Source organism: Mus pahari, chromosome 20, assembly GCF_900095145.1.
Source record: "Mus pahari chromosome 20, PAHARI_EIJ_v1.1, whole genome shotgun sequence".
NCBI classification, from domain to species: Eukaryota; Metazoa; Chordata; class Mammalia; order Rodentia; family Muridae; genus Mus; species Mus pahari.
The window spans coordinates 19,259,718-19,282,156 of record NC_034609.1 but is presented as its reverse complement, the minus strand read 5'-3'; the positions used below and the strand labels follow the sequence as shown (position 1 = coordinate 19,282,156).

At 52.6% G+C, this 22,439-nt stretch overlaps 1 protein-coding gene across 2 annotated transcripts; it reads right to left on the bottom strand.

Moving 5' to 3' along the window:
* Positions 1-396: 396 nt before the first annotated feature.
* Katnb1 (katanin regulatory subunit B1) lies at positions 397-20,076 on the bottom strand. 2 transcript variants are annotated; one of them, XM_021220163.2, is made up of 20 exons: positions 19,991-20,076; positions 18,483-18,778; positions 13,937-14,067; positions 11,184-11,301; positions 5,946-6,046; positions 5,621-5,662; positions 5,035-5,118; positions 4,768-4,883; positions 4,358-4,429; positions 4,102-4,252; positions 3,806-3,996; positions 3,579-3,709; positions 3,191-3,241; positions 2,353-2,420; positions 2,123-2,242; positions 1,873-2,022; positions 1,606-1,682; positions 1,457-1,531; positions 1,187-1,303; positions 397-806 (listed from the first exon to the last, which is right to left on the bottom strand). In XM_021220163.2, the coding sequence occupies exons 2-20, from the start codon at positions 18,520-18,522 to the stop codon at positions 674-676; spliced, it is 1,968 nt and encodes a 655-aa protein (XP_021075822.1). In that variant the 5' UTR covers positions 18,523-18,778; positions 19,991-20,076; the 3' UTR covers positions 397-673. The 2 variants fall into 2 exon arrangements, with proteins under 2 accessions (XP_021075822.1, XP_029388516.1); XM_029532656.1 differs by having other exon boundaries at positions 403-806; positions 2,123-2,191; positions 19,991-20,067.
* Between the last annotated feature and the right edge of the window lie 2,363 nt (positions 20,077-22,439).

The window sequence follows — 22,439 nt, the reverse complement described above, 5'->3', positions numbered from 1 at the left end:
TTTCCTCCCTTCTTGCTGGCTGCATCAACAAGCTGTTCTGGAGGGCAGACTCTCGTTTAGCCACAAGTATAAACGTAGTTTCCTGTGAAAACCTCTAGAGTCTTCCAAGGTCATGCAACCATCGTGCCTAGTCTCTGGTGGCATCCAGAGGTCAGAGGGAGGGTTATGACAGGCTCCTAGCCAATCTACCCAAGGACAGTTGGGAGGATGTGACATCTATGGCCTCACCTGTTCCACTTCCCCTTCTCCAAGTGAAGCCGACCAGGCAGCCCCTTGCTTCATGCCTGTCACTCTGCTGTCCCCGGGCCTGGAGTAGGACAGTCTCCGCTTCCAGAGACCTCTAAGCAGGCCACAGCGTGTCTGGGAGAGCCAGTGAATATCCCTCTCATAAGGGAGTCAGGAACAGTTATAAATTTAATAAATCTGCCTGATAATTTACAGCAGCAGCAGCCCCGAGGCTGGAGTTGTTGCCCTGAGCAGAAAAGGGCTGTGCAAGGCTGCAGCTGCTGCCGGAGAGGAACTTAGTCCACAACTGAGAAGGTGGTCAGCAGGCTGGCAACCATGCCTCCAGGATGGCCAGCAGGGCAGGAGTGGAGTCCAGGCTGAGGCTCGTGGACCATGGGCATACAGCAAACTAGAGTGTGAGGGCTGCGGTGCTCCCACCATGCGCTCCTCAGTCCAAACTGGCCATGAGTAGGTGCAGCTCACGGAAGGCACTGCCGTGGCGGCCACTCAAACCCGACTTGCTCTTGACAAGGCCACTGATGCTCTTGAGTTGTTTGAAGCAGAGTCGACACTTGTGCAACCTGTAGGCCAAGAGGCAGCACCGCCAGACATGGGGCTTTTGCTCCCCTAACCACTCCAGTCCCTCCTAAGAGCATAAAAATATCCCCCCAAGCCGGGGGCGTGGTGGTGCACGCCTTTAATCCCAGCACTTGGAAGGCAGAGGCAGGAGAATTTCTGAGTTCAAGGCCATCCTGGTCTACAGAGTTCCAGGACAGCCAGGGCTATACAGAGAAACCCTGTCTCGAAAAAACAAAACAAAACAAAACAAAACAAAACAAAACCCCAAGCCATGGCAGTGTGCAGGGACACAAAAGGCCCGTGCTCTAACACAAAGCATCCTGAGCCACTCTCAGACACAGCCATGCACAAATGAGGCTAAGAACCACACCATACCCCTTACCTCTCCTCTCGGCTGATGTCCACACCCACAGAGGGTGGGGCTGCCAAGATGTCAGTGATGAGGGGTAGGAACCGCTGCAGGATCAGCTTCAGGGAGGTGCACCCGGTCTGGACATAGCTTCAGGAGCAAGATGGATGGAGTCATACATAGATGGTCACAGAGCCAGTGAGGACCAGAGAGAGAGGGTTCCTCCACAGATGGGGCATATGCACACACACACACACACCTATTTCCACTCTGACAACTCCAGAGTTTGGAGGGACTCCCTACCTCTCATACTTGCTCTGTAGAAGTTTCTCGATCTGAGGCAGCACTGTGGTACACAGATCCAGCTTCCACAGGGAGCTAGAGAGACAGCTGGGTATGATGCCAGCAGCCGGCCCGACCACCCCACTCTCCTCCTCCTCGAGGCCACTTACGCTTTCTGGTTGACAATGTTCAGGAGGTCCACTACCACAGACAGGTCATTGATGGCCACTGCAGAGTCCACTGATGTCTGCAGACAAGCTCCATTAAGAGGGCAGCATGGAATGGGAGTGGGCGGGGTTGGAGGCATGAAACAGACTATGCCAACAGAAGGGCAAGGCACAGCCTGACATCAGTGCTCAGCTGATGGAAGCTGGCTGCTCTAACACAAGGTTGCCCTACCCTAGGGCCACACTGTGTGGCTTTGGAGTCAACCTCACCTTGATATCTCCTGTGGTCCACACAGCTCGGACAGTGTCCAGGTTCTTGTGGCGGCTGGTGAGCACCACAAACATGGTGTCGTGGCCTTTGCGTATCTGCGACATGGCATCGTCGTCCACCAGCTCTGCCTGCTGGGGGACCTTCACGGCCTGTGGGGATGGTACCCAGATGCTGGCACAGGAGCAGATAGATAGCACATTCATTCTCCTTTCAGCCCTTAACCCCACCTCTTGGGCAGGTCCCACTCACGGGCAAGAAGTCCGAGGCCTTTAAGCCAATGGGCTCATTCCGCGTGGCAGGGATGATGGCCGGCTCACCCTTGGGTGCAGGAGTGGAAGTCATGACTGACTGTTGTGCTGGGACCTCAAGCTGCAGGGAGCAGAGGCTGAGCCTACAGCAGCTGAGCATCCCTCAGCTCCTGATAGGACTGTCCCAACCCTATCCCATCCCCACAGGATGCCCTCTCTTCTCAGACTTACATTTGGCACCGGCAACTGCACATCCATGGCGGGGCTGGGTTTTGAGGCCTCCTTTACTGTGGCTATGTCTAGGAGTAAAAAGAAAGGCTCAATGCCAGCCTAGATGAACCTGGTGAAAAGAGGTCAGAGGACAGGATGGGACTGCATGACTTGAAAGGGAAGAAGCAGGTGCCAGCAGATGGACAGAGGGGACCAGGGAGCTGGGAGCCCATCAGCAGGTGAGGGTCCTGGAAAGCTGAGGCAGGAGCTGTCCTTGGATGTGTGTGGATGGGACCCAACGGTTTCCAGACAATCCTGCCATCAGGAGTGCAGTATGTAAAACGGGCAGATGAGTGGGCAGTGAGCAGGGGACAGATTCTCGGTCTCATCAAGATAAAGAGGAGGCACTGGGTTCCAAGGGACGCCAGAGATGCTTTGGAGGATAGACCCTTTGGCATCCCAAAGCCGACTGGATTGTCCCTTTCTTCAGTCCCAAACTTCTGTGTCTGGCCACCAACTTGGCTCCCTGGCTCTTACTCCAGGTCTGGGTCCTGATGACTGTCTGACTCCTCCCACCCCAGCTATTCTCTCCCTCTGCTCACCAGCCCTTAAGCCTCACAGTCCTGATCGGCCCATGTCTGCAGTAGACCCAGTCCTCAGCACACACCCCAGGGGCATGTTTTTTCCCAAGCATTCAGGCATGGCCTTGCTTACACTGCCTCTAGGGCCGTCCCTGGGGTCAGGTACATAGTAGGCACTCTTAGGTAGGTATAGAGACAAGACCTAATTGGGTAGGGCAGGGTTTGGGCCAGGAGAGGCAGGGCTTGGTCCTTAGAGGCCAGCACTGCCCACAACTCACCATCTTCTGGGGGCGCTGGGAAGGGCTCACTTCTCCGGGGCGGTGTCCGACCTGCCAAGGCAAAGGGGGCTGATTCTTGGGTTCCCATGTGCTCTTTGGGAAGAGGCCCTGTATGTGGCCACGGTCTTAAGATAGGCGCATGGCTAGAAAGTGGTCCCCAGCACGTGCTCCTGGCCCTGTGAACCCATATGCACCTATTGCCTGCTTAGAGCAGGGCAGAAGGTTGGCAGGAGCCACCAGCGAGTGGTGCTGCCTCTGCTATAAGTGTTCAGCTAGGTTCCTGTTTTTAGAATTCAGCCTGGTGCAAGAATGTGGAGAGCAGGTAAGGTTTAGGGGACACAGCCACAGCAAGGTGCCAGGCTGTGAGGTGGGAGGGGTGTGGCCTCACTGATGCTGTTCTTGGGCTGGAAAATCTCATTGTAGTCCTCCGCGTTCTGGATCTCGGCCCGGGACTCCCGCTCGTCCCTGTCATCTTCGCTGCTGGGGCTGCGCCGCTCGCTCTCTGAGTTGTGCTTTACCCTAGCGGGTGCAGAGCCAAGATCCTCAGTGAGGCCAAGGGCTGACTGTTCAGGTGCCTTCTTGGGACATACACCTGCCTGGGCCACCAGCACCCACCTCTGAGGCTTGCTGCATGTCGTGCTGGGCCGCTCGTAGATGCGGCGGAGGGAGACACCAGGGTTAGGGGTCTGTTGTGTCAGAGGCTGGCTAGCCTGCACAGGGTCCTGGGTCACTGTTCCCGTCCTGGTGACTCTCGTCAGGTCCACCACGTAAGAGGAGACATTACTCTGGGAGAAAGCCACACCTATCTACGGGACACGACACAGTTGATGCAGAGTAGGATTGGACCCCGGGAGGCTCCTTAGGTAGGAGCAGGAGGGGGAGGGGGTGGGGGTGGGTGACTTGACCCTCACCAGCTGGTCATTGCAGATAGCCAGGTCAGCCACCTTGCCCCAGTTGACAAGGACCACATCAAAGCAGCGCTCGGGCTCCCAGCCGTAGACACGCAGCGAGTCCTGGCAGCCGCTGTACAAGCAGCAGCCGTCGGGGTTGAAGAGGACACTCCTAGGCCGGGGGAGAGTTGGCTGTCAGTCCTAGCTGGTACGACACTAAGAAAGCAGGTAAGCCCAGGACAGAAGCAGGAGCAGAGGCAGGGAAGAGCACCCGTACCTGACAGGCCCTGGCTCTCCTTCAATGCAGCTCACCACCTGGAACTTCTCCAAATCCCAGAAGCGGATTGTCCTGCAAAGATGGCCACAGGAAACCAGTCCCTCATGCTAGCCAGGGCCTCTCCAGGGCCCTCCCTGTAGGGGCACTAGGAGTGATGTCTGGGGCAGGGATGGCCCTGGCCATGCAGAGGGGAGGGTGAAGATGACCTAGGCTGTGCCCGACAGCCCTGCCCCAGAGCTAGTCTCAATTGCCAGGGGTCTCCCCTGAACTGTGCCCCACTAGGGAGTTTGGATCCTAACAGGTCAGTATAAGAGCAGGACACTAGCCAGGGAGGGATGGGACCGGGAACCAATCCTGGCTTACATTCAGTCTTCACAGGCTTTCAGACATATGAAAGGGCACCTCCTCACCTGTCGGAGCTGCCAGAAGCTAGGAGATATTCATTGGGGTGAAACTCCACCACGTTGACAGGCCCTGTATGACCCGGGAACTCAGACATCATCTTGCCAGCTGTCAGATCCCAAAGCTAGACCAGGGTGGAAAGAATGAGAGCCAGGCAGGGCCCGAGCTGCCTGAGCTCAAGTTTGGGGGTCACATAAACCCAGTCAGCAGGGACACCATCTGTGTATGCTCAGGGTTCCCCTGGGCACAGCCTGCAGGCCCACATCAGGAGTTACCTTCACTGTGTGGTCATCTGCTGCAGATGCCAGCCACTTCCCATCAGGGCTGAACCGGAGACACCGCACAGCCTGGCTGTGCCCCTGAGAAGGAAAAGAGCCAAGCTCGCTGGAGGGGCCTGGATCCCAAGCACCTCCCCATCCCTACTGCCTGCCCTAAAATACAAGGCCTTCTAGGGTTCAGTCACAGAGAGGGTGGTCACAACTGGGAGACAAAAGGAACACTTCTTTGTATGTACTTTCTATGTGTTCTCCCAAGCCTCCAGGAAATCACAAGTATGCAGTTTGTTACATGTTAAAGGTGTTTTATGGCCTCTTCCAAAAGCCCTTTAGGATTCTGTTGTCCCCAGTACTGCACCCGGGGACACCAGCTATCTGACTGCCAAAGCAAAGCATGGGACAGTTTAATATATGTGGCTCGAGGGGTTGGTCGGAAGCTGGGGGTCCAGGTAGACCACCCAAGGCACTTCATCCTACTCCAGGTCTGTTCTGAGTCACCTGCAATGGACTGCAGCCCCCAGCCCCACTGTAGTGTGGACCCAAGCTCTGTGTGGGGTCATAGGTAACCAGCACAGACCATGCTTACCCTGTATCGGAAGACACAGCCTTTCCTCCTGATGTCCCAGAGCTATAGAGGAGAGAAGCAGAGGTGGGGCTAGAAAGGGTGAACTACAGGAAGTTATGTCCCCAGAGGCTAGGCCAGAGGGTATAGTACAGCTCTCAGCAGAGAGGACTCTGGTCATGTGCCCCAAAGAGAAAGGTTGGAGGTTTGCCCAAGCTGGGAATTCCAAGTTGAAGTGTCTGGCCAGCGTCCACACGTCCTCTGTCCCGAGGATGGTAAGGATGTTGCCACGAGGGGAAGATTCCCTTATACTTGATTTTGGGAGATGGGTGGCTGAGTGGCACCTCACCTTGATGTTTGTGTCCTGGGAGCCTGAGGCCACAAATTCACCATAGGGGTGGAAATCCAAGCTGCAGATGTTGGCTTTGTGGCCCATGAGTGTCCGAAGAACTAATGAAGCAAGATAAAGCAGAAGTGCCAGGTTAAGCGTTAGCTGGCCACTAACCCTGGCAGCTAAACCCATCTGTGTGGACCCTTTGGCACAGAAACTGAGATGCCTATGTGAAAACAGGAGGCCAACCACTGCCCTGCCACCCTGACAGTCCTACAGCCATTTTTGTCACTACTCACGCCCCCAGAAAAACACAAGGCATCCTCTGTAGCCTGTGTGTACCACAGCCCCTGGGCAGCAGCAGTCACAACGCTTGCCAGGCCACGTGCCATGGGGCTACAGGGTGACTAACCCCCGGGACAGCGCCGAGGAGAGAGCAGAGAGAGGCTGCGATCAGGGAAACTGCTTGGCTAAAGAATCCAGGAACACAAGGGACAGCAGCAGCTGGATGGCAGTCATGGGCAAGAGGAGATGTAAGGGGACTCACAATGCCCAGTGAGATGTACCTATGCAAGTGGCCTTGAAGATGGCCCTGACGCAGGTGAGAACGGAGGACAGTCGCAGACTGGTCATCCACTGCTGTCCAGGTGCCACGCTAAGGTCTGGCAGGCCAGGTGGCAAACTTGTGTCTTAGAGTATTCCCAGCAGCGTTCAAGTCTCTCTCTGGTCTTGGTTTTTGAAAGCTTTATACTTCAAAGCCTACCAGCCCACGAGTAGTAGGCCACAGAGTCCAGCAATCCCCAGGTTATGCCAAGGTGTAACAGGGAGTGAGCTCCCACATTAGGTATGCAGAGATCCAAGCGCACATGGACTGAGTAACTGCTGCAGAATGCACCCATCTACACTAGGATGAGCTTGGCAGCCTGACAACGCTAGATCTGTCCCAGCTCTGCTGCTTAACTGCTGTGTGACTCTAGGACACCGTGTATGCTCTCTGACCTTCTTCAGGTTGGTTTACAATGAAACTAAACAATAAGAAAATAAACACCAGCTGGGCATGGTGGTGTACACCTTTAATCCCAGCACTTGGGAGGCAGAGGCAGGAGAATTTCTGAGTTCGAGGCCAGCCTGGTCTACAGAGTGAGTTCCAGGACAGCCAGGGATACACAGAGAAACCCTGTCTTGAAAAAAACAACAACAACAACAACAACAACAAAAAAAAAACAAAACACCAAACACCAAATACTTAAGAGTGGGACAGTACAGGTCCCATTCTAGTTTGTTCCTCTAGGCCACCTTCACGTCCTCCAGGCTGCCCTCTGGACCTTCATTCTTCTTCCCCAACCTCAGAGCATGAGTGTTCTCCCTCTTCTGGTCTGAGAGGATGCACCACTCAGAGCTGTGGCCATGGGTGCCTCCCATCACTGTACATCCCCTTAGCATTTCTGGTGTTCAGCTTTAGCAAACTCTATGTTAGCTCAGAGTCCCTCTGACAATGCTAGGAGGCGGATGGAGGATGACTCAGAGGAAGGGACCCTGCCCGAGGATGGCCACAATTAGAACAAGGGCAGTCTCTGGACTGAACTGGAGCTGGAGCTGCCCGGGCAGGAACAGCACAAAGGGAACAGCCACCTTAGACAGCCATCATCAGGGGCCCAGGTCCACTGTCCCTCTGGCTCCGCACGTGGTTTCTGATGGTCACTGCAGCTGGGATGACGCCCCCTCTCACGTCTGAGGATTCTACCGAGGCACCTGACTCATCTGGGGTGTGGATGTCCAACTCAACTACACCCCACTCTGAGCGCCTGGCTTTCCCTTGCTCCGTAGCTATCTTGTATTGCTACAAGTTCAGGATGCTGCCCCTCTTGCCTTGCAGCCACAGCAAGGAACACTCAGACACTAGAAGCTGTGGTGTTGGGGTCTCTCACCTCCACTAACCACTCTCCCTCTAAACATTGTGTTGTGCCCCTTGCAGATGCAGAGGCCCTCCCCAGATCTCCCAGAATGCAGCGTCGTCAGACCGCCCCGTCATCACCGCCCACTGTCGCCACCCACTGTCGCTCGGACCAACCACTAATGTCATCACCGCCCACTCGTTCGGACCCGCCTTCCAGACACAGCTCCGCTCATGATCGGACCTTGTGCGCGCCATAGAGAGAGACAGAGAGACTCGGGGGAGGGCTAAGGGTCTTTCTTGTCCGATTAATAGTCATACTCTGATCGGCGCAAACCGCCAGGGCATTCATTTCCTTGCAGCCCATTCTTATCTTAGGATGTTTAGCCCTTCAGTACGAATCCAGTCCAAAGTGTTTTCTGCCCACGCAGACACACACAAGTGGTGCGGCACAGAAACACACACTGTGGTGGCGCCCACCTGACAGAGGCCAGCTGTCTGAGGTGTGGGTGCCTTCCTGTGGGATCCAGCAAGCCTGTGCTCTTCCCTCCCGGCCGCACCAAGGAAAGCTGGCAGGACCACATTCTTCTGCCATGACTTCTGCCCTTACTTGTCTTTCCCAGGGGATGCCTTGCCTTGGTCACAGGCTCTAGGGACTGCAGAGTGGAGGAGTCTTGGATCTGTCTGCACGTGTGAGGACCTCCAAGGTCTCCCAGTGGAGAGGTTGTCCAGCCTCTGCCCACATCCTCTACGGTTAACTGTGGTTCTCTCAGAAGCCCCCCTGTACCTGAAGCTTCTCTGGATTCTCATCTCTTCTGCCCAGTGGGACAGCAGTGGCCCTGAGACCTTAGCTCTCCCTTCTGAGGGCAAGCTTGAGCATCATCAACTGAGGAAGTAATAGACAGCGGAGAGCATGGGGGTGGGGGACAGGAGTTCTGCTGCCTACAGCCTCTGGGTTTCCACTAAGCCCTGTGCCTTGATGGTCTCAGTGTGCCCATCTATCAGAATGGTGGGCCTGCTAACCAGGCTGTATGGTCCATTTCTACCTTGCTATATGAAGGCATCACTCTCATCTCCCAGGAGCACAGTGGCCAAGGAAGTCCCGGGTGGGCAGTGGCTTTGTAGCTTTCCCTGTGGCCCTTGGCTCTTTGGCAAAGCATGAAGGGTGGCGATATTCGCTGGGGACTGCCTGCTTTCTGGGACAGAGCCTGCCATGTCCAGTGATAAGCACAAAATGTTGAGGCCCGATGTGACCTGGGCAAAGAATGTCTGCTGAGACGCAGTGCACAACTGTTTGTCATAAGGGTGTCCTGGGCTCTGGGCTCACTACATCAACATGTAGTCACTCCAGAGGACTAAAGGATGCCATCTTTCCCAGGGCTCACAACACAAAACCACCATTCCTGGAGTTAAGGTCACTGCCGGGCACACATGCCAGGGCTACTGTTATGCAGTAGAGCCTATGCCAGAAGGATCTTTTAGACTCAGCCAGACTCAGGGATCTCTCACTGGCCCCAGAAGCAAGCAAACCAACTCTATTCAGACCTCCCAAGGTTGGTCTAAACAATGTTTGGAAGACATGCAGAGCTCGCTGCCAGTACAGCAGCACAGGGGTTGGGGGAAGGGAGTCCACATCAAGTTCCAGATTCTTCTGACAAATCTATGGGACTGCTAGGGCTAACAGCAGGAGAAGGCGAGAGTCTGTGTGGCCACAACCCAGGCTGTGAGTTTCTAGACCAAAAGGAACCTGTGAGGTCCAAGCTCAGATGTGAGACCACACCCTCAGGAGGGCTTGTAGCCATGAGGCCTAGATGGTATCTTACAAACCGAGGGAAGAAGAGGGGAGGCAGAAGCAGATCCCATGGTAAGGGCGGCTAAAATCAGCACCGGATTCCACCAGCAATTCCGGAACCTACAAACAGTGCAGTGGCACCTTCAAAACCCCATTAGTAAATTATTTCCAATAGAACTCTACACCTAAACGCTATAGTCTCTTTCAGCCATCGAGGGTCTCTGACACCGTGCCTGCCATTTACCCTCAGTGCCAGAGACCAAACCAGGGCTTCCCACACACCAAACAAGGTCTCTACCTCTAAGTTATGTACTTGCCCCTGCACTCTGACACTGGACAAACTTGAACTTGCAGTATTCCTGCCTCTGCCTCCTGAGAGCTTGGTCTCTAGGTGTGTGTGATACCACACCTCGCTCCCTCACTCTGGAGAGGAGGAAACCCCAGGACAGCCAAGACAGAGATAAGGAGGCCATGGGTGATGGCCAGCCTGCAACCAGGGCTCCCAAGCCCTGGGCCTGAGGAGTACAGAGCTGCACTAGAGGAGGGGACCTGCGACAGTGACTAATGGTGATGGACAGGGACTTTGAAAATGTGCGTGGAAAAAGGAACAATAGTTCACCCCACGGAAACCGACTTACAAAATAAACACTTGGGGTCCTTACAGCATAAATACTGACCATGTAAATGGTCTGCAAAGACAGGAAGAGAAATGTGGGCAGTGGGCTCTGGCCTGGTGTGGCTCCTCAGAGCCAAGTGCACCTCCTGGATTTGGCAGCCCAATGCCCCAGTGGCTCTCACTGCAGGAAGGTACAGTTTTTGTTTGAGGATTTCCTGTTTGTTTCTTTGAGGTAGGGGTCTTACACCACAGGCTAGGCTGGGCTTAACTCCACAGCAATTCTCCTGCCTCGGCTTCCTGAGTGCTGGGGCTTCTAGGCAGGCACTGCATGAGGGGCCCACCTGGTTTTGTTTTGTTGTTCTAAAGGGAAAAGAAAGTGCAATGCTGTGGGTTTAAGAAAGTGATGGTGGTGGTGTGGGCAGAACAGCAAGGAAGGGAGACCGGAGGCTCTTAGAACGGGGGCGGGGACGATTGGGTTGAAGCCTTCATGAACCTTGTGCCATCAAGGTTCATGATAAACTTTCAGAACTCGTGTTATTCCTGCCAAGGAGAAGAGTTAAATGAAGACAAAGGGGAAAGAAGCAACCAGGAGCTCAGCCACCCAACACACCCACCCGGGTGAGAAGCTCCCAGCACCTTACTGGCTTTTCTTACATGGCAGGACAGTCACATGTCCTGCAGGCTACCTTCTAGCATTTGACATCCTTCCGGGTTTTGAATATACATATATACATACATGTACACACACCCTACTCTTCATCCCTTGGACATCTCATGTCAGCAATTGGGTGTGGCAGTGCCCACTGCTGATGGGTTGATAGCGTGATATGGAGGCACCACCCACTCTGCTCAGTGCTCAGGGAACAAAGCACCCAGTCCTCCTGGAGGTGGCAGCCCAATGCCCCAGGCCTGAAGTGGGACCCACACAAAGGGACAGGAAGGAGGAAGGCCTACTTTTAGCAGCTTCCAGGTCCCAGACGCGGATGGAGCCCGACTGGGAACCAGCTACGATGAGCTCCTCAGGAGTGTTGAGGCGGACACTCTCCACAGGGGATGTGTGGCCAGTCAGGCTCTGCAGAAAGAAGGAGGCAGCTCTAGTGAACTGCAGGGGTAACCACCCCCCCCCCAGCCACTGTCCCAGATTTAGGGCCCCTGAGAACGACTTCTGTAAGAAATGATACGTGGTGAGCTGTTCTCTGGGCCCCACCTATATCCTAACTCGGGTGAGTATGGTGGCTCACCAGCACAATGGATGAAGCAGCCCTTAAAACACCTGTGACCCTAGCATTTGGGAAACAGAGGCAGGAGAATGAGTTCCAGGCCAGTCTGGACTATATACTGAGACTCTGGGGGGGGAAAGCCAAACTCAACCCAAACTCCAGGCATCCTTCAACCTTGTCTCTTCTAGAGAGTTCCTGGCACGGGAGTCAGTTATAGAAATGGCTCTGGACCACTAGACGGGAACAGGGGATCAAGATGAGATATTGAACCTTTGCCCCAGAGTCTGAATGAGCCCATCCAGGCTTTCCCCATCTCTGTCTACTCTGACCGTAGAGGCCATAGTGAGCTAGGAATGCATCTCCCTGCCTGCCCGCTGGGTGCCTGACTCCCTGGGGATGCCTGCTTCATGCTCCAGGAGCCTAGAGCACAGAGCAAGGAGAGCTGGGCCAGGTAAGGTGGGAGGTGTTGTCAGCCTCAGCTTTTGGAAGAGAAGACTAGACCCCAAGTCCAAGCTGTCTGCCATTCTCTGCTCAGTGTCGGCCCCTTTACCAGTGTTAGCTAAGGCAACATTCCCAACGGGGACATGAGGGAAATGGGGGTGTTCCTCAGCAACAGTGCCTGAACATATAGTTGTAGCAGCTCGTTTACAATGGTAGGGGTCTACATGGGCCCAGGCTTCCAGGATCACAACTGGGCAAAGGAATGCACTTCTCCTCAAACCCACAATCCAAAGTTGCATGTGGGGATGTACATCTGAGATCTCAGAGGTAAGGATCACCCCTGGTCTCCGAGGCTCCAGGTCAGCCTGGGCTACACACTAAGACCCTGTCTCAAAAACAAACAAACAAACAAACAAACAAAAACAACACCACAATTCTTCAGGGACCTTATTCTCTGCAAGCACAAACCCAAGGTTATTCATGGCAAGAGACTGGGGGTCCATGTAACCCCTCCACAGTAACCCTTCAAACACGAGGAGGACTGAGCTCCACAGGGCTACAGCGGTGCACACAGAATGAGACCCTGGAGGGAAACCGGATGTATTTTCTTGTCCATGGACTAAATAATTCCAGAACATAGAAGGAGGTCTAATTATCTCCAGAGAGGACACAGAAGTCATTGAAGGGAGAAATACTTCACTGATCTTATCTTTTAGTGAGTTTTTATTTTTTAAAAATATCTTTAAGGCAAGCGCTCTACCATTGAGCCGCCTCTCCAGCCAGTGCTGATTATTTTTCAATTCATGTATATTACTGTGGCATTTTATGGGGAATGAAAACATTTGAGTCCTGCAAACAAAACAAAACCAGGGGCTCAGGAAATGGCTCAGTGGATGATGCCCACCACCAACACGGCAGCTACCAACCACTCATCTGTGACTCTAGTTCCAGGAGATCCAGGGCCCCCTTCTAGCTTCTATGGGCAGCACTGCATGCACACAGTACATAGACATGCATGCAGACAAAACACCCACCCATACTCACACACACCAATAAAATAAGATAAATACAAAAATAAAAAAGGATAACAATAAAAATGAAAACAAACAACAAAGCGATTCTCCTGTTACTGAACCTGGACATACTGGCTCTGATCAGAGTGGTCTCAGTTTTACTCAGTATAAAAAAAAACAACCCTGTAACCAAGCCTTCTCTAACAGCTATCAACTTCCCCCATTTTTTGTTTGTTTACTTGATCAAAAGTCAAAAGAGGGGCTGGAGAGATGGCTCAGTGGTTAAGAGCTCCGACTGCTCTTCTGAAGGTCATGAGTTCAAATCCCAGCAACCACACAATACCATCCATAATGAGATCTGATGCACTCTTGTGATGTGTCTGAAGACAGCTACAGTGTACTTACATATAATAAATAAATCTTAAAAAAAAAAAAGTCAAATGACAATTGCTTAAGGTGTCTGGAGAGGACACGGACACAGGTCACAGCCATGCTGCTGTGCTGCAGGTGAAAATGTGAAGTGACTCCCAGAGCCTGCCAGGACAGCTTCTCAGAACTGCATACTCCAGGCCTGCTCAAAGGTTTGGATAAATGAGAATGATCGACATAGTGTGGTTTAGCAGAAACTAAAAGCTGGAGCCAGCAGCCCTGCTGATGACAGGGTGTGGCTAAGCTAATTACAGCTCATCCCGGTGGTGGATACCAAAGAAGCCATGTAAACGCATGCTGTAAACCAGCATTTGTTGACATAGGAAAATCCTCAGGACACTGTCCTTCTAAAGAACTAGGTCACATTAGAGTAAGGTAGTATTCCAAGATACATATGTGTGTGCATGTATCTAGAAAGGTGCAGACTAAAACCTGGTCATCAGCCAATAGAACTGCCCGAAATTACTGGTTCTCCCTCCTGCCTTGGAAACCAGCTTGTAGCCTTGTGCATGGTGTGTAGCACTGGGGTAGCACTGATGGTGTGTTGGGATGAGCAGTGCCTACAGAGGCACTCCCCCTGAGGGCGTGTCACGTCATCACTTACCATGATGCAGTTAGGCTTGTTAATGGACCACAGGTTGACTCGGCAGTCATCCCCACCAGTGGCCAGCAGCCGCCCCGAGGCCTTGCCCAGCACCAAGGAGGACACATTGCTGGCATGGGCGACGATCTCTTCTGCATAGGACAGGAGGGAGGAATAGTGGTCAGGGGACTTTGACAGGCCACATGGAGGATGCTCAGCCACCAGCTCTGAGCAGGGTGCCCAGGTAACCCCCACCAGTTTCAGGACCAGCAGCAAGTCAAAGAGTGGGCCAGAGGCTGAGGTAACTGTCTCTCCACCTTAGCCTGCCCTGCTCAGACGCTTCCTCCTGAGTTCACTTCTCTTCACAACAACTAACCACACAGATGGCACAGCACGCCCTCCATACACACATATTCAACCAGCTGCTGATGGGGACGCTTGGGACAGGCACATCCATTATACTGAGCACATAATACACATTTGTAAACAGCACGTGGGCGGTTAAGGCAGAAGGGTCATGAGATCCGGGCCAGATTCGGCTACATGCAAGACCCTGTCAGGAAACAACCACCTGTACCTATCAGCACACATGGACTTTTCCTCCTTGCTAGTCCATAAACAATACAACGCAAGAAATAGTCAAACCACCTTGCACTATATTAACAGGTAACGGAGGTGAGTAAGGTACCCGGAGGTGCACGTTTCTGCACACACATACCACATCACTGTATAAAGGACTGAGCATATATAGACTTGGCCTAGAACCAATTACCACAGATACTATGGGAAGACTAAGTTCACTTTTAAAAACTGGCTTCCAAACCTGGCAGTGGTGGCGCACACCTTTAATCCCAGGAGTTGGGAGGCAGAGGCAGGCCGATTACAGGGTGAGTTCCAGGACAGCCAGGGCTGTCTCTAAATAAATAAATTTAGACACCCTGTCTCTAAATAAATAAATAAATAAATGGCTTCCCATTTTTTAATCTACCTTATTTTAAGCACTAATATCCAGAGATATACTCATAATACTTTTTCTGATACAAAAAAAAAACAAAACAAACAAACAAACAAAAAACCCAAAACAAAAATTAACCAGCTGCTATAGACTGGTTTCCAAGGCAGGAGCTGGTTTTTAAGATAATTTTTAAAAAATGGACCCATACACCACACCTTTCAACTGCTCAGGTGCCATCCATAGAGACAAAGCCCATCTGCGACAAACATGGAGAAGAATTCAAGTTCTGTCTAGACGGCTGTCCCTAGGTCCCAATTCAGACTCCTGAAAAAGGTGCTGATCTGCCAGCTGCATGGCTTTGGACACTCATGGATCCTCTCTGAGAGAGGGTCCTTGTGTGGGGAACAGGATGACCCCAGGGACAGGTCATTGGGAATGGGCTGAGGTGCAGACAGAAGACAAGCTATGGGGGCAGAGTGGTCATCAGGGTCCCAGGTAGGCAGGGAGTATGTTCCATACAGATAACGGCAGGAGACAGCAGACACAGCAAGAATTGGGTGGGGAAAGGCTGACCCTGTAGGTAGGAGATAAGGCCTGTGGACAGTCCACCAGAGCCCCAGGCCTGACCATGGCGGGAGGGTCTAAGTGGGGAGCACAGGTGGGAACTTTGGGCCTTATCAGTGCTCCAGAAAGAACAAACTCAGCCGAGGATCAACAGGCAGACTAGGCCTCCAAGCCAGTCCCTGGTCTCCAACCTCCTCTGGGAACAAGTAAAGGAGAGGGTAAGGGGAAGCCCCAACATGCAGGTGCCCTAAAGGAGCTAAAAACTGACTTGGGTGGCACGGAGAAGGAATGCCATGGCTGTCAGTAAGGGGTCCTCCCCTCCTCCCAGGTCCTATGCTACCCAGCCTGGGGTAGCTCTTGTGTGAACTGCAGGCCATAAGGAGGCTGGAAAACAGGGCCAGGAAAGTCAGACAGTTCATTTCTGAAATGACACCTCCCTGCAGGACCTGGCAGGGCACAGCTGGCACAAGCATCAGCTCTAATTCTCAGCTCAACTAGTCTTGTCCTCTGCGCGCTTGGGGACAGCTGCCCATAAGCTCGAGCCGTAGACCCTTCTATATCTGGCCAGCCCGGCAGGGGGATAATGCAGCTGCTGCTCCTGAGCGCTCAGCCCCTGTCTCTGCAGCCACACCCTGAATTTGTCAGAGAGTCCCCGGGCATCTGCTGTGGCTCTCCCCGGGCAGAGAGAAAGGTCTGGTTGAGTCCCCACCTCAACAAGCCTCAGGACCACCTCTAGAGACAGCCATGCCGGTCTAGGAGAAGGGACTTCTAGGCATCTGCTCTAGGCCTGGCACGGGAGGCTGTGGAAGGAGAGCTTCCTGTCCTCGGGCTTCAGGGGCATCAGATGGATCCAGGGCAGGGCCTGGAATGGGCAGAGTCACAGGCAGGGAGGGGGGGGTTGAATGACTCCCCTTTAAGCAGGGGCTGATGGGAGCCTGTAAGGACAGGAAGACACAGCACCAGCACCAGCACCAGCGAAAGGGATACCCAGTCCTCACAGGAGTCTTCCTCTCTGGCTTGGCTTGGAGAACACCAAGCAGCAATGGCCCACGTGTGGGTACTAGGTTTTTATGCAAACAAATCAAATTCATCAATGTCTCGCAGGCCAGATGACGGCTGTGGCTCTCCCTCCAGCAAAAGCCAACAGCACCTCCCCAGACACCAGCAGTACAGCCTGGCACACCTCAACCGTAACTGAGGACCACTCTCTGTCTGCCCACAAGGGCTAAGGACTTATCGTAGGAGGAAGATACAGGGGACAGCGGTTCAGCAACCCTACACTGGTTAAAGAGCCTTCTGATCCTCATCACACCCTGAAACCCCAGAAGCCCCAGCCCGTGTAGCCTCAGGCTATATACCCCAAAACCTTTGTGCACAAGAAACTCTCAGATCCCCAACATACCTCATCACATTACTGCCTGCTGCTTAAATACTTTGATGCTTGCGGTCTTTAATAACAAGGGGTCTTGTGGACACGTGCCCCTGCACAACTCACTAGGTTTCCATGGTAACCCTTTCTCCCTGCTGATGTGTGAAAGCTCCGTGGTTTCCTATAAGTCTTTCCTGTTTCAGGCCTTTGCACTTGCTGCTCATGCACCCTCTATCCTCATCAGTAATTAACTGAGCGCAAACATACACACACGCACACTTCCGAATTAGAGCAGGACTGGAAACAGATGGCTGTGGCTCTGATTCCAGCCGGCTGCTCTCCCAGGGCCGAGCTCCCACTATGCAGCGACCTTGGATTCTTTGGCCCTCACTTGCTCCCTCGCATTGGCTTCTACCTTCAGGTAGGCTAAGCCATTAAAGAGTTGGATGCATAATGCCAATCGATATAAAGCTACTCTGCCAAAAGTCCCCATGAACAGGGTCCTCCCAGAACCCTACAGCTTTGGGGGACAGCTTGAAAATGATCCCAGTCTCTCAATGAGGAGACTGAGTCCCAAAAACAGCTTTGCCCAAGTCTCCTTATATGCTCCTGAAAACAACCTGAGGACAGAACAGCAAACCTAAGACAACCAGCTACACCTGGAGAGAAAGCCAGATGTAAGATGCAGGCCTGATCTAGGGATCCGAAAGAACGGAGCTACTCTTTGAAATGCTAGGATGGTATTGCCTTGGGTGTTCTCACTCGCTTCAGAGCCGTTGAGAAGACACATGTGTGATGACATCATCACTACTGTCAGGTTTGAGTGCACATCTGTCTCAGTACTGTTTTCTAACAGAATATATGGGTAAGTATGACTTTCTTTCTTTCTTTCTTTCTTTCTTTCTCTCTCTCTCTCTCTCTCTCTCTCTCTCTTTTGGTTTTTCGAGACAGGGTTTCTCTGTGTAGCCCTGGCTATCCTGGAACTCACTTTGTAGACCAGGCTGGCCTTGAACTCAGAAATCCACCTGCCTTTGCCTCCCGAGTGCATGCACCACCATGCCCGGCAAGTATGACTTTCATAAATGAGAGCTTTTTGGAGTCCTCAATAATGTTTAGGAATGTGAAAGAGCCAGGAGCCAGACAGTGGTGGCACGCGCCTTTAATCCCAGCACACAGGAGACAGAGGAACATGTCCCAAGCCAGCAAAGGCTATAGGGATGCCCTATCTCAAAAAAGGAAAAAGAATCTAAGAGAGTTTAGGCTAAAGAATTCTGAACTGTTTTTGCTTGATTTCTCTTCAGAGCCCTGCCCGTATCTTTGTGCAACCTCCCCTCTACCCCCATCCCAAGACCCTTCCATCTGATGGAGGAAAAGGAACCTGGGACATATCTGGGATTCTTGGACCACCTTTCAGCCTTCCTCACGACACTCCACTCATCAGCTTTACCAGACACATCTCACCTGAATCGCAGAGCAAGTAACCGAGCACAGCTGTGATTATCTTGCTGTACTGGAGGGCTGCTTAATCACCTGCCCAATGTGATTTACATCTTTGTCTACCTGAAAACAAGGACTGTGAATCTCTCTTGGGCCAGGGAGAGGAGACAGAGCTGAAGGCCAAGACTCCTCAGCAACAGGCAGCTCACAAAACAACAGTGGGATAAATGAAAAGTACTCACGCAACTTCCAGGCAGTCTTGGTGACCACAGGGGTGGCCATGCTTCAGGGGGTGGCACCTGAGACCCCACCCACAAAACAGATTGTGCTTTCTCTGTGGGGTGGGGGTGGATCCCCCCCAGATCCGACAATCAAGTTGGCAGGGAGTTCCCACACATCCAGGCAGAGAGTCCCCCTCTCCTGGCTCAGGACTGCCTGGTGGTTTAGATCATCCGCTATCAAGCAGCAGCCTGGACACATAGGTCGGGATCCCAGATCATGGAATGTCAGGCTTGGGCCATCTCAGCTCAACACTGGGCTAGAATACAAGCAGAGGCGATGGTGGGTTAGGAATGGCTTGAGACGAGTTGCAAGTCCCTGGGTCATCAAGGCCACACGATACAGACTCCTCAGAGCCTCCAGGGACTGGAGCTGCAGTGCACACTAGGTCTGAAAACCTGTGACTCAGAGCCCAGAGATAAAAGACCTTCCCTAGGTAGCTGGGCCTGGTGGCCCACGTCTTTAACCCCAGCACTCAGGAGGCCAGCTAGAGGTAGGAAGACCTCAGTCAGTTCCTGTCTCAAAGAAAAGGAAGGAAGGAAGGAAGGAAGGAAGGACGGACAGACGTAGGTAGGTGGAGAGGGGATGGAGAGACTGACTTCTCGGGGGCCTATAGTATGCTCCTGGATGCTGGGTGTAACTGCAGTTCACTCGGGTTTGCACCTCATGTATTGGATGGGGCACTGGAGTCTGAGGTTATGTTTTGGCCCCCATGAGAGGCATCCAAAAGGCAGAGAGAGTCACACAGAGACGAATAGAGAGAATGAGAGACAGGGAGAGAGAGAGAGAGAGAGAGAGAGAGAGAGAGAGAGAGAGAGAGAGAGAGATAAAGACCTTGGGAGGGGGTGATGTTCGAGAGGATTCTGAGGGTCCAATCTCCTGGTAAGGGAACCACGCCCACTCGCTGCAACTCTCAAGGCCATAGCTAGGAATCGAGTCTCCAGTCTAGGTGTGAGTCGTAATGACTCCTCAATTCTAAAAGGCCACAGCGTGGATGGAGCCTTCCACCGCCGCCACGGCCCTTCGCCTCTTGCCCAGGAGCTCTCTCGCTGGATTCTCTCTCCTGTTGCCTATGCTCCCGGTCTGGCACATCTTGAGCTTCCGAAGTTGGTCATGCTTCGCCAGACTCTCTTTACTTCTCTTGCCCCTCTGCTATCAGAATCCCCCATTCATTCGCTCTCCTGATTCGGGAGCCCTAACTCAATATACGGTCCTCCGCACACCCTCAGCTCTGCTTCCGGCCCACCAGCTTTCCCTCTCCGGCCTCCACACACCCGTCCGGCTCGCTCATCCCAAATCTGCCACCGGTCCCTCAGCTTCGCTTGACCCTCCGCCCCTCTGCCTTGAGGGGCACTGGCTCCAGCCTTCCCTGGCCGAGAGCCTCCTGCCGGCGACCGGACTGTCCCCTCCAGGCTCGGCGAAGACTAGAGCCATCTTCCCTTTGCCTCCAAGACCCCGAGAGCCACTCTACCTGCAGCTGTAGCTCTGGAGGCCAAGGCTTCCCTCCAGGCGCGACCCCCACTTGCCTCCATCCTTTGCCCTGATTGGTCGCTGCTTGACAACCGACCCTCACAACAAAACCTCCGGCCTAGAGTCCCTCCCACTTCATTTCTTACACCAATCAGTCGCCACGAACGCCCCGCCTTCCTCCGGAATTGACCAATGGAAGTAAGCGCTTCTGCCGATTTCCGTAACTACCCGCCTCCTTTCCCCGACTCAGACTAATCACGAGAAAGAAGCGCTTACGGACCGCCCTTAGGTCCCAGAAGAACCAATACGGGCTTCTGTGTTCTTAGTCCCGCCCCCAGTCAGGCTTGGTTTTTTTCCGCCCTTATTCTGCATTTCCTGGAACCCGGTTATGTTTAAAAGATCCGCGAGCCGCACAGGATGGCGGTTGCACCAATCACTTCAGCACCATCTCTGGATCGACCAATAAGCGTCAGTGTTATTGGAGAACCAGCTCTGAGCTAGCCAATGGGAAGGGAACTTCTAGAGCAGTATGAAGTTGCAGATCTTCCATATTGGAACAGGGCCGCCGGGACCCCGCCCTCAGCCTGGGACTGTTGCCCACGCGGTGGGAGGACTTGGGTTTTTTACTTGGATCCACACATCTGGAGTTCGCTGACCTCGAGGGAAACTAACTGATTCCATGTAGCGTCGATGTCGAGCCCAGGTGTTCGTCCTTAAGATCGCAGTAGCACAGTGGGATGAGTTAGGCTTGTGTCTTCTCGCGTGCGTGCGGAAACTGTAAAACTACGGAACCACCGGAGAAAGGCTAATGTCTGTGTCACGACAGGCAGGTTGGGACGGGGGCAGGCTACATAACCCCCTCACTGAGAAACTCGGTCCCAGCCCATTGCAGAAATAACCTCCAACTCTGGTCTGTCCTACACTCACTCCCCCTCTGGTCGGGGCTCCTGCATCTGGCGTACTGCTCTACACATCCTGGAACGGGAGGAATTCCCCATTTATAGATGAGGAAACAGATGCTGTGGTGAAAAAGACCAGCCATCTGCAAGAACGGACCCAGGACTTAAACTTCTGTTCTTAGAGTCAAGGCATGCAAAGTCCCTATTAAATGCAAAACCTCTATGGGAACAAAAGTCACCCACCAGCCTGATGGGAAGTCGGCCCTGGGTAGAAATTAGTAATTATTAAGAGAGCTAGATTTGGAGAATAACATTTGATCAAAACTTTGTACTTTGCTCTTCCCTCAACTTTTTATTAAAAAAAAAAAGTCAAATTCTTCATTTTGACACGTTACCTTATCTGCTTTGTTTATACAATTATAGGTCCTAAGACATTTCAGTCACAGCAACACTGAGCGTGAAGATCGTTGAGGGTCCTTTGTCACATAACCAATGTCACCACCCCTGAAATAATCCTCTGACATGCAGACGATATTAAAATGACTGTCATCGTCCCCAATACACATAACTTCTAAGCAGGAACAAGACTGGGAATGTAGCTCAGTGATAAGAGGCTTGACTAGTATGTAGGAGGCACTAGGTTCAATCCCAAGCACTGGAAATACAAACTACCTAGGAGCAAGAGAAATGGCATGGCTCAGTGGCTAAGAGTAATTACAGTGCAAGAATGAAGACCTGAGTTCAAATCCTCATGACCCATGTAAAAATCTGGGCATGGCTGCATGTGTGCTTATAAGGAACAGTGCTATAGGGAGCAGAAACAAGAGGATTACTAGGGATTGTTGGTCATCCTAACTACGGGTTCAGTGAGAGACCCTGACTTGAGGGAATAAGGTGAAGAACGTCAGAGGAGAATGCATAGTGATACAATGGGACTTGTGTACAAACACAACACACATGTGGGGGAGGGGGCACAGTATCTTTATGGGAACCAGGCAAGATTCTGCATTCTTGGCATACTTGACTCTTCCAAGATCATCCTATTTCTGTCCCTTGGATCTCCCACTACCCTTCCTCTATTTCTTCTCTCCTCCCTCTGTATCGGGATATCTATCACTTTGTAGATCAGTCTGGCCTTGGATGGACAGAGATCAAGAGCTGGGATTAAAGGCGTGGGCTACCATGTGAGCATGCGCCCCTGGCTTTAACTACGGGTTTGGAACTATGCATTGAAGCTTACTGGGCTCATCTTTGAGTGAAAACAATGACTGCCCCTGCCACCAGAATTCAGCAGCAGACAGTTGTTCAACAAGAAGAGACAGGGCCCCATGAGTCCCTCCCTGGTCCATGATTGCCTAGCTACTGGCCCAGATAGTACAGGCAACCACAGCTGCTGTGAGACCTGCCTTGACTGGGCCATGCCCTCCCTGGAGATTACAGGCACTGTTTTCTTTTTTCTCTTCTTCTTCTTCTTCTTCTTCTTCTTCTTCTTCTTCTTCTTCTTCTTCTTCTTCTTCTTCTTCTTCTTCTTCTTCTTCTTCTTCTTCTTCT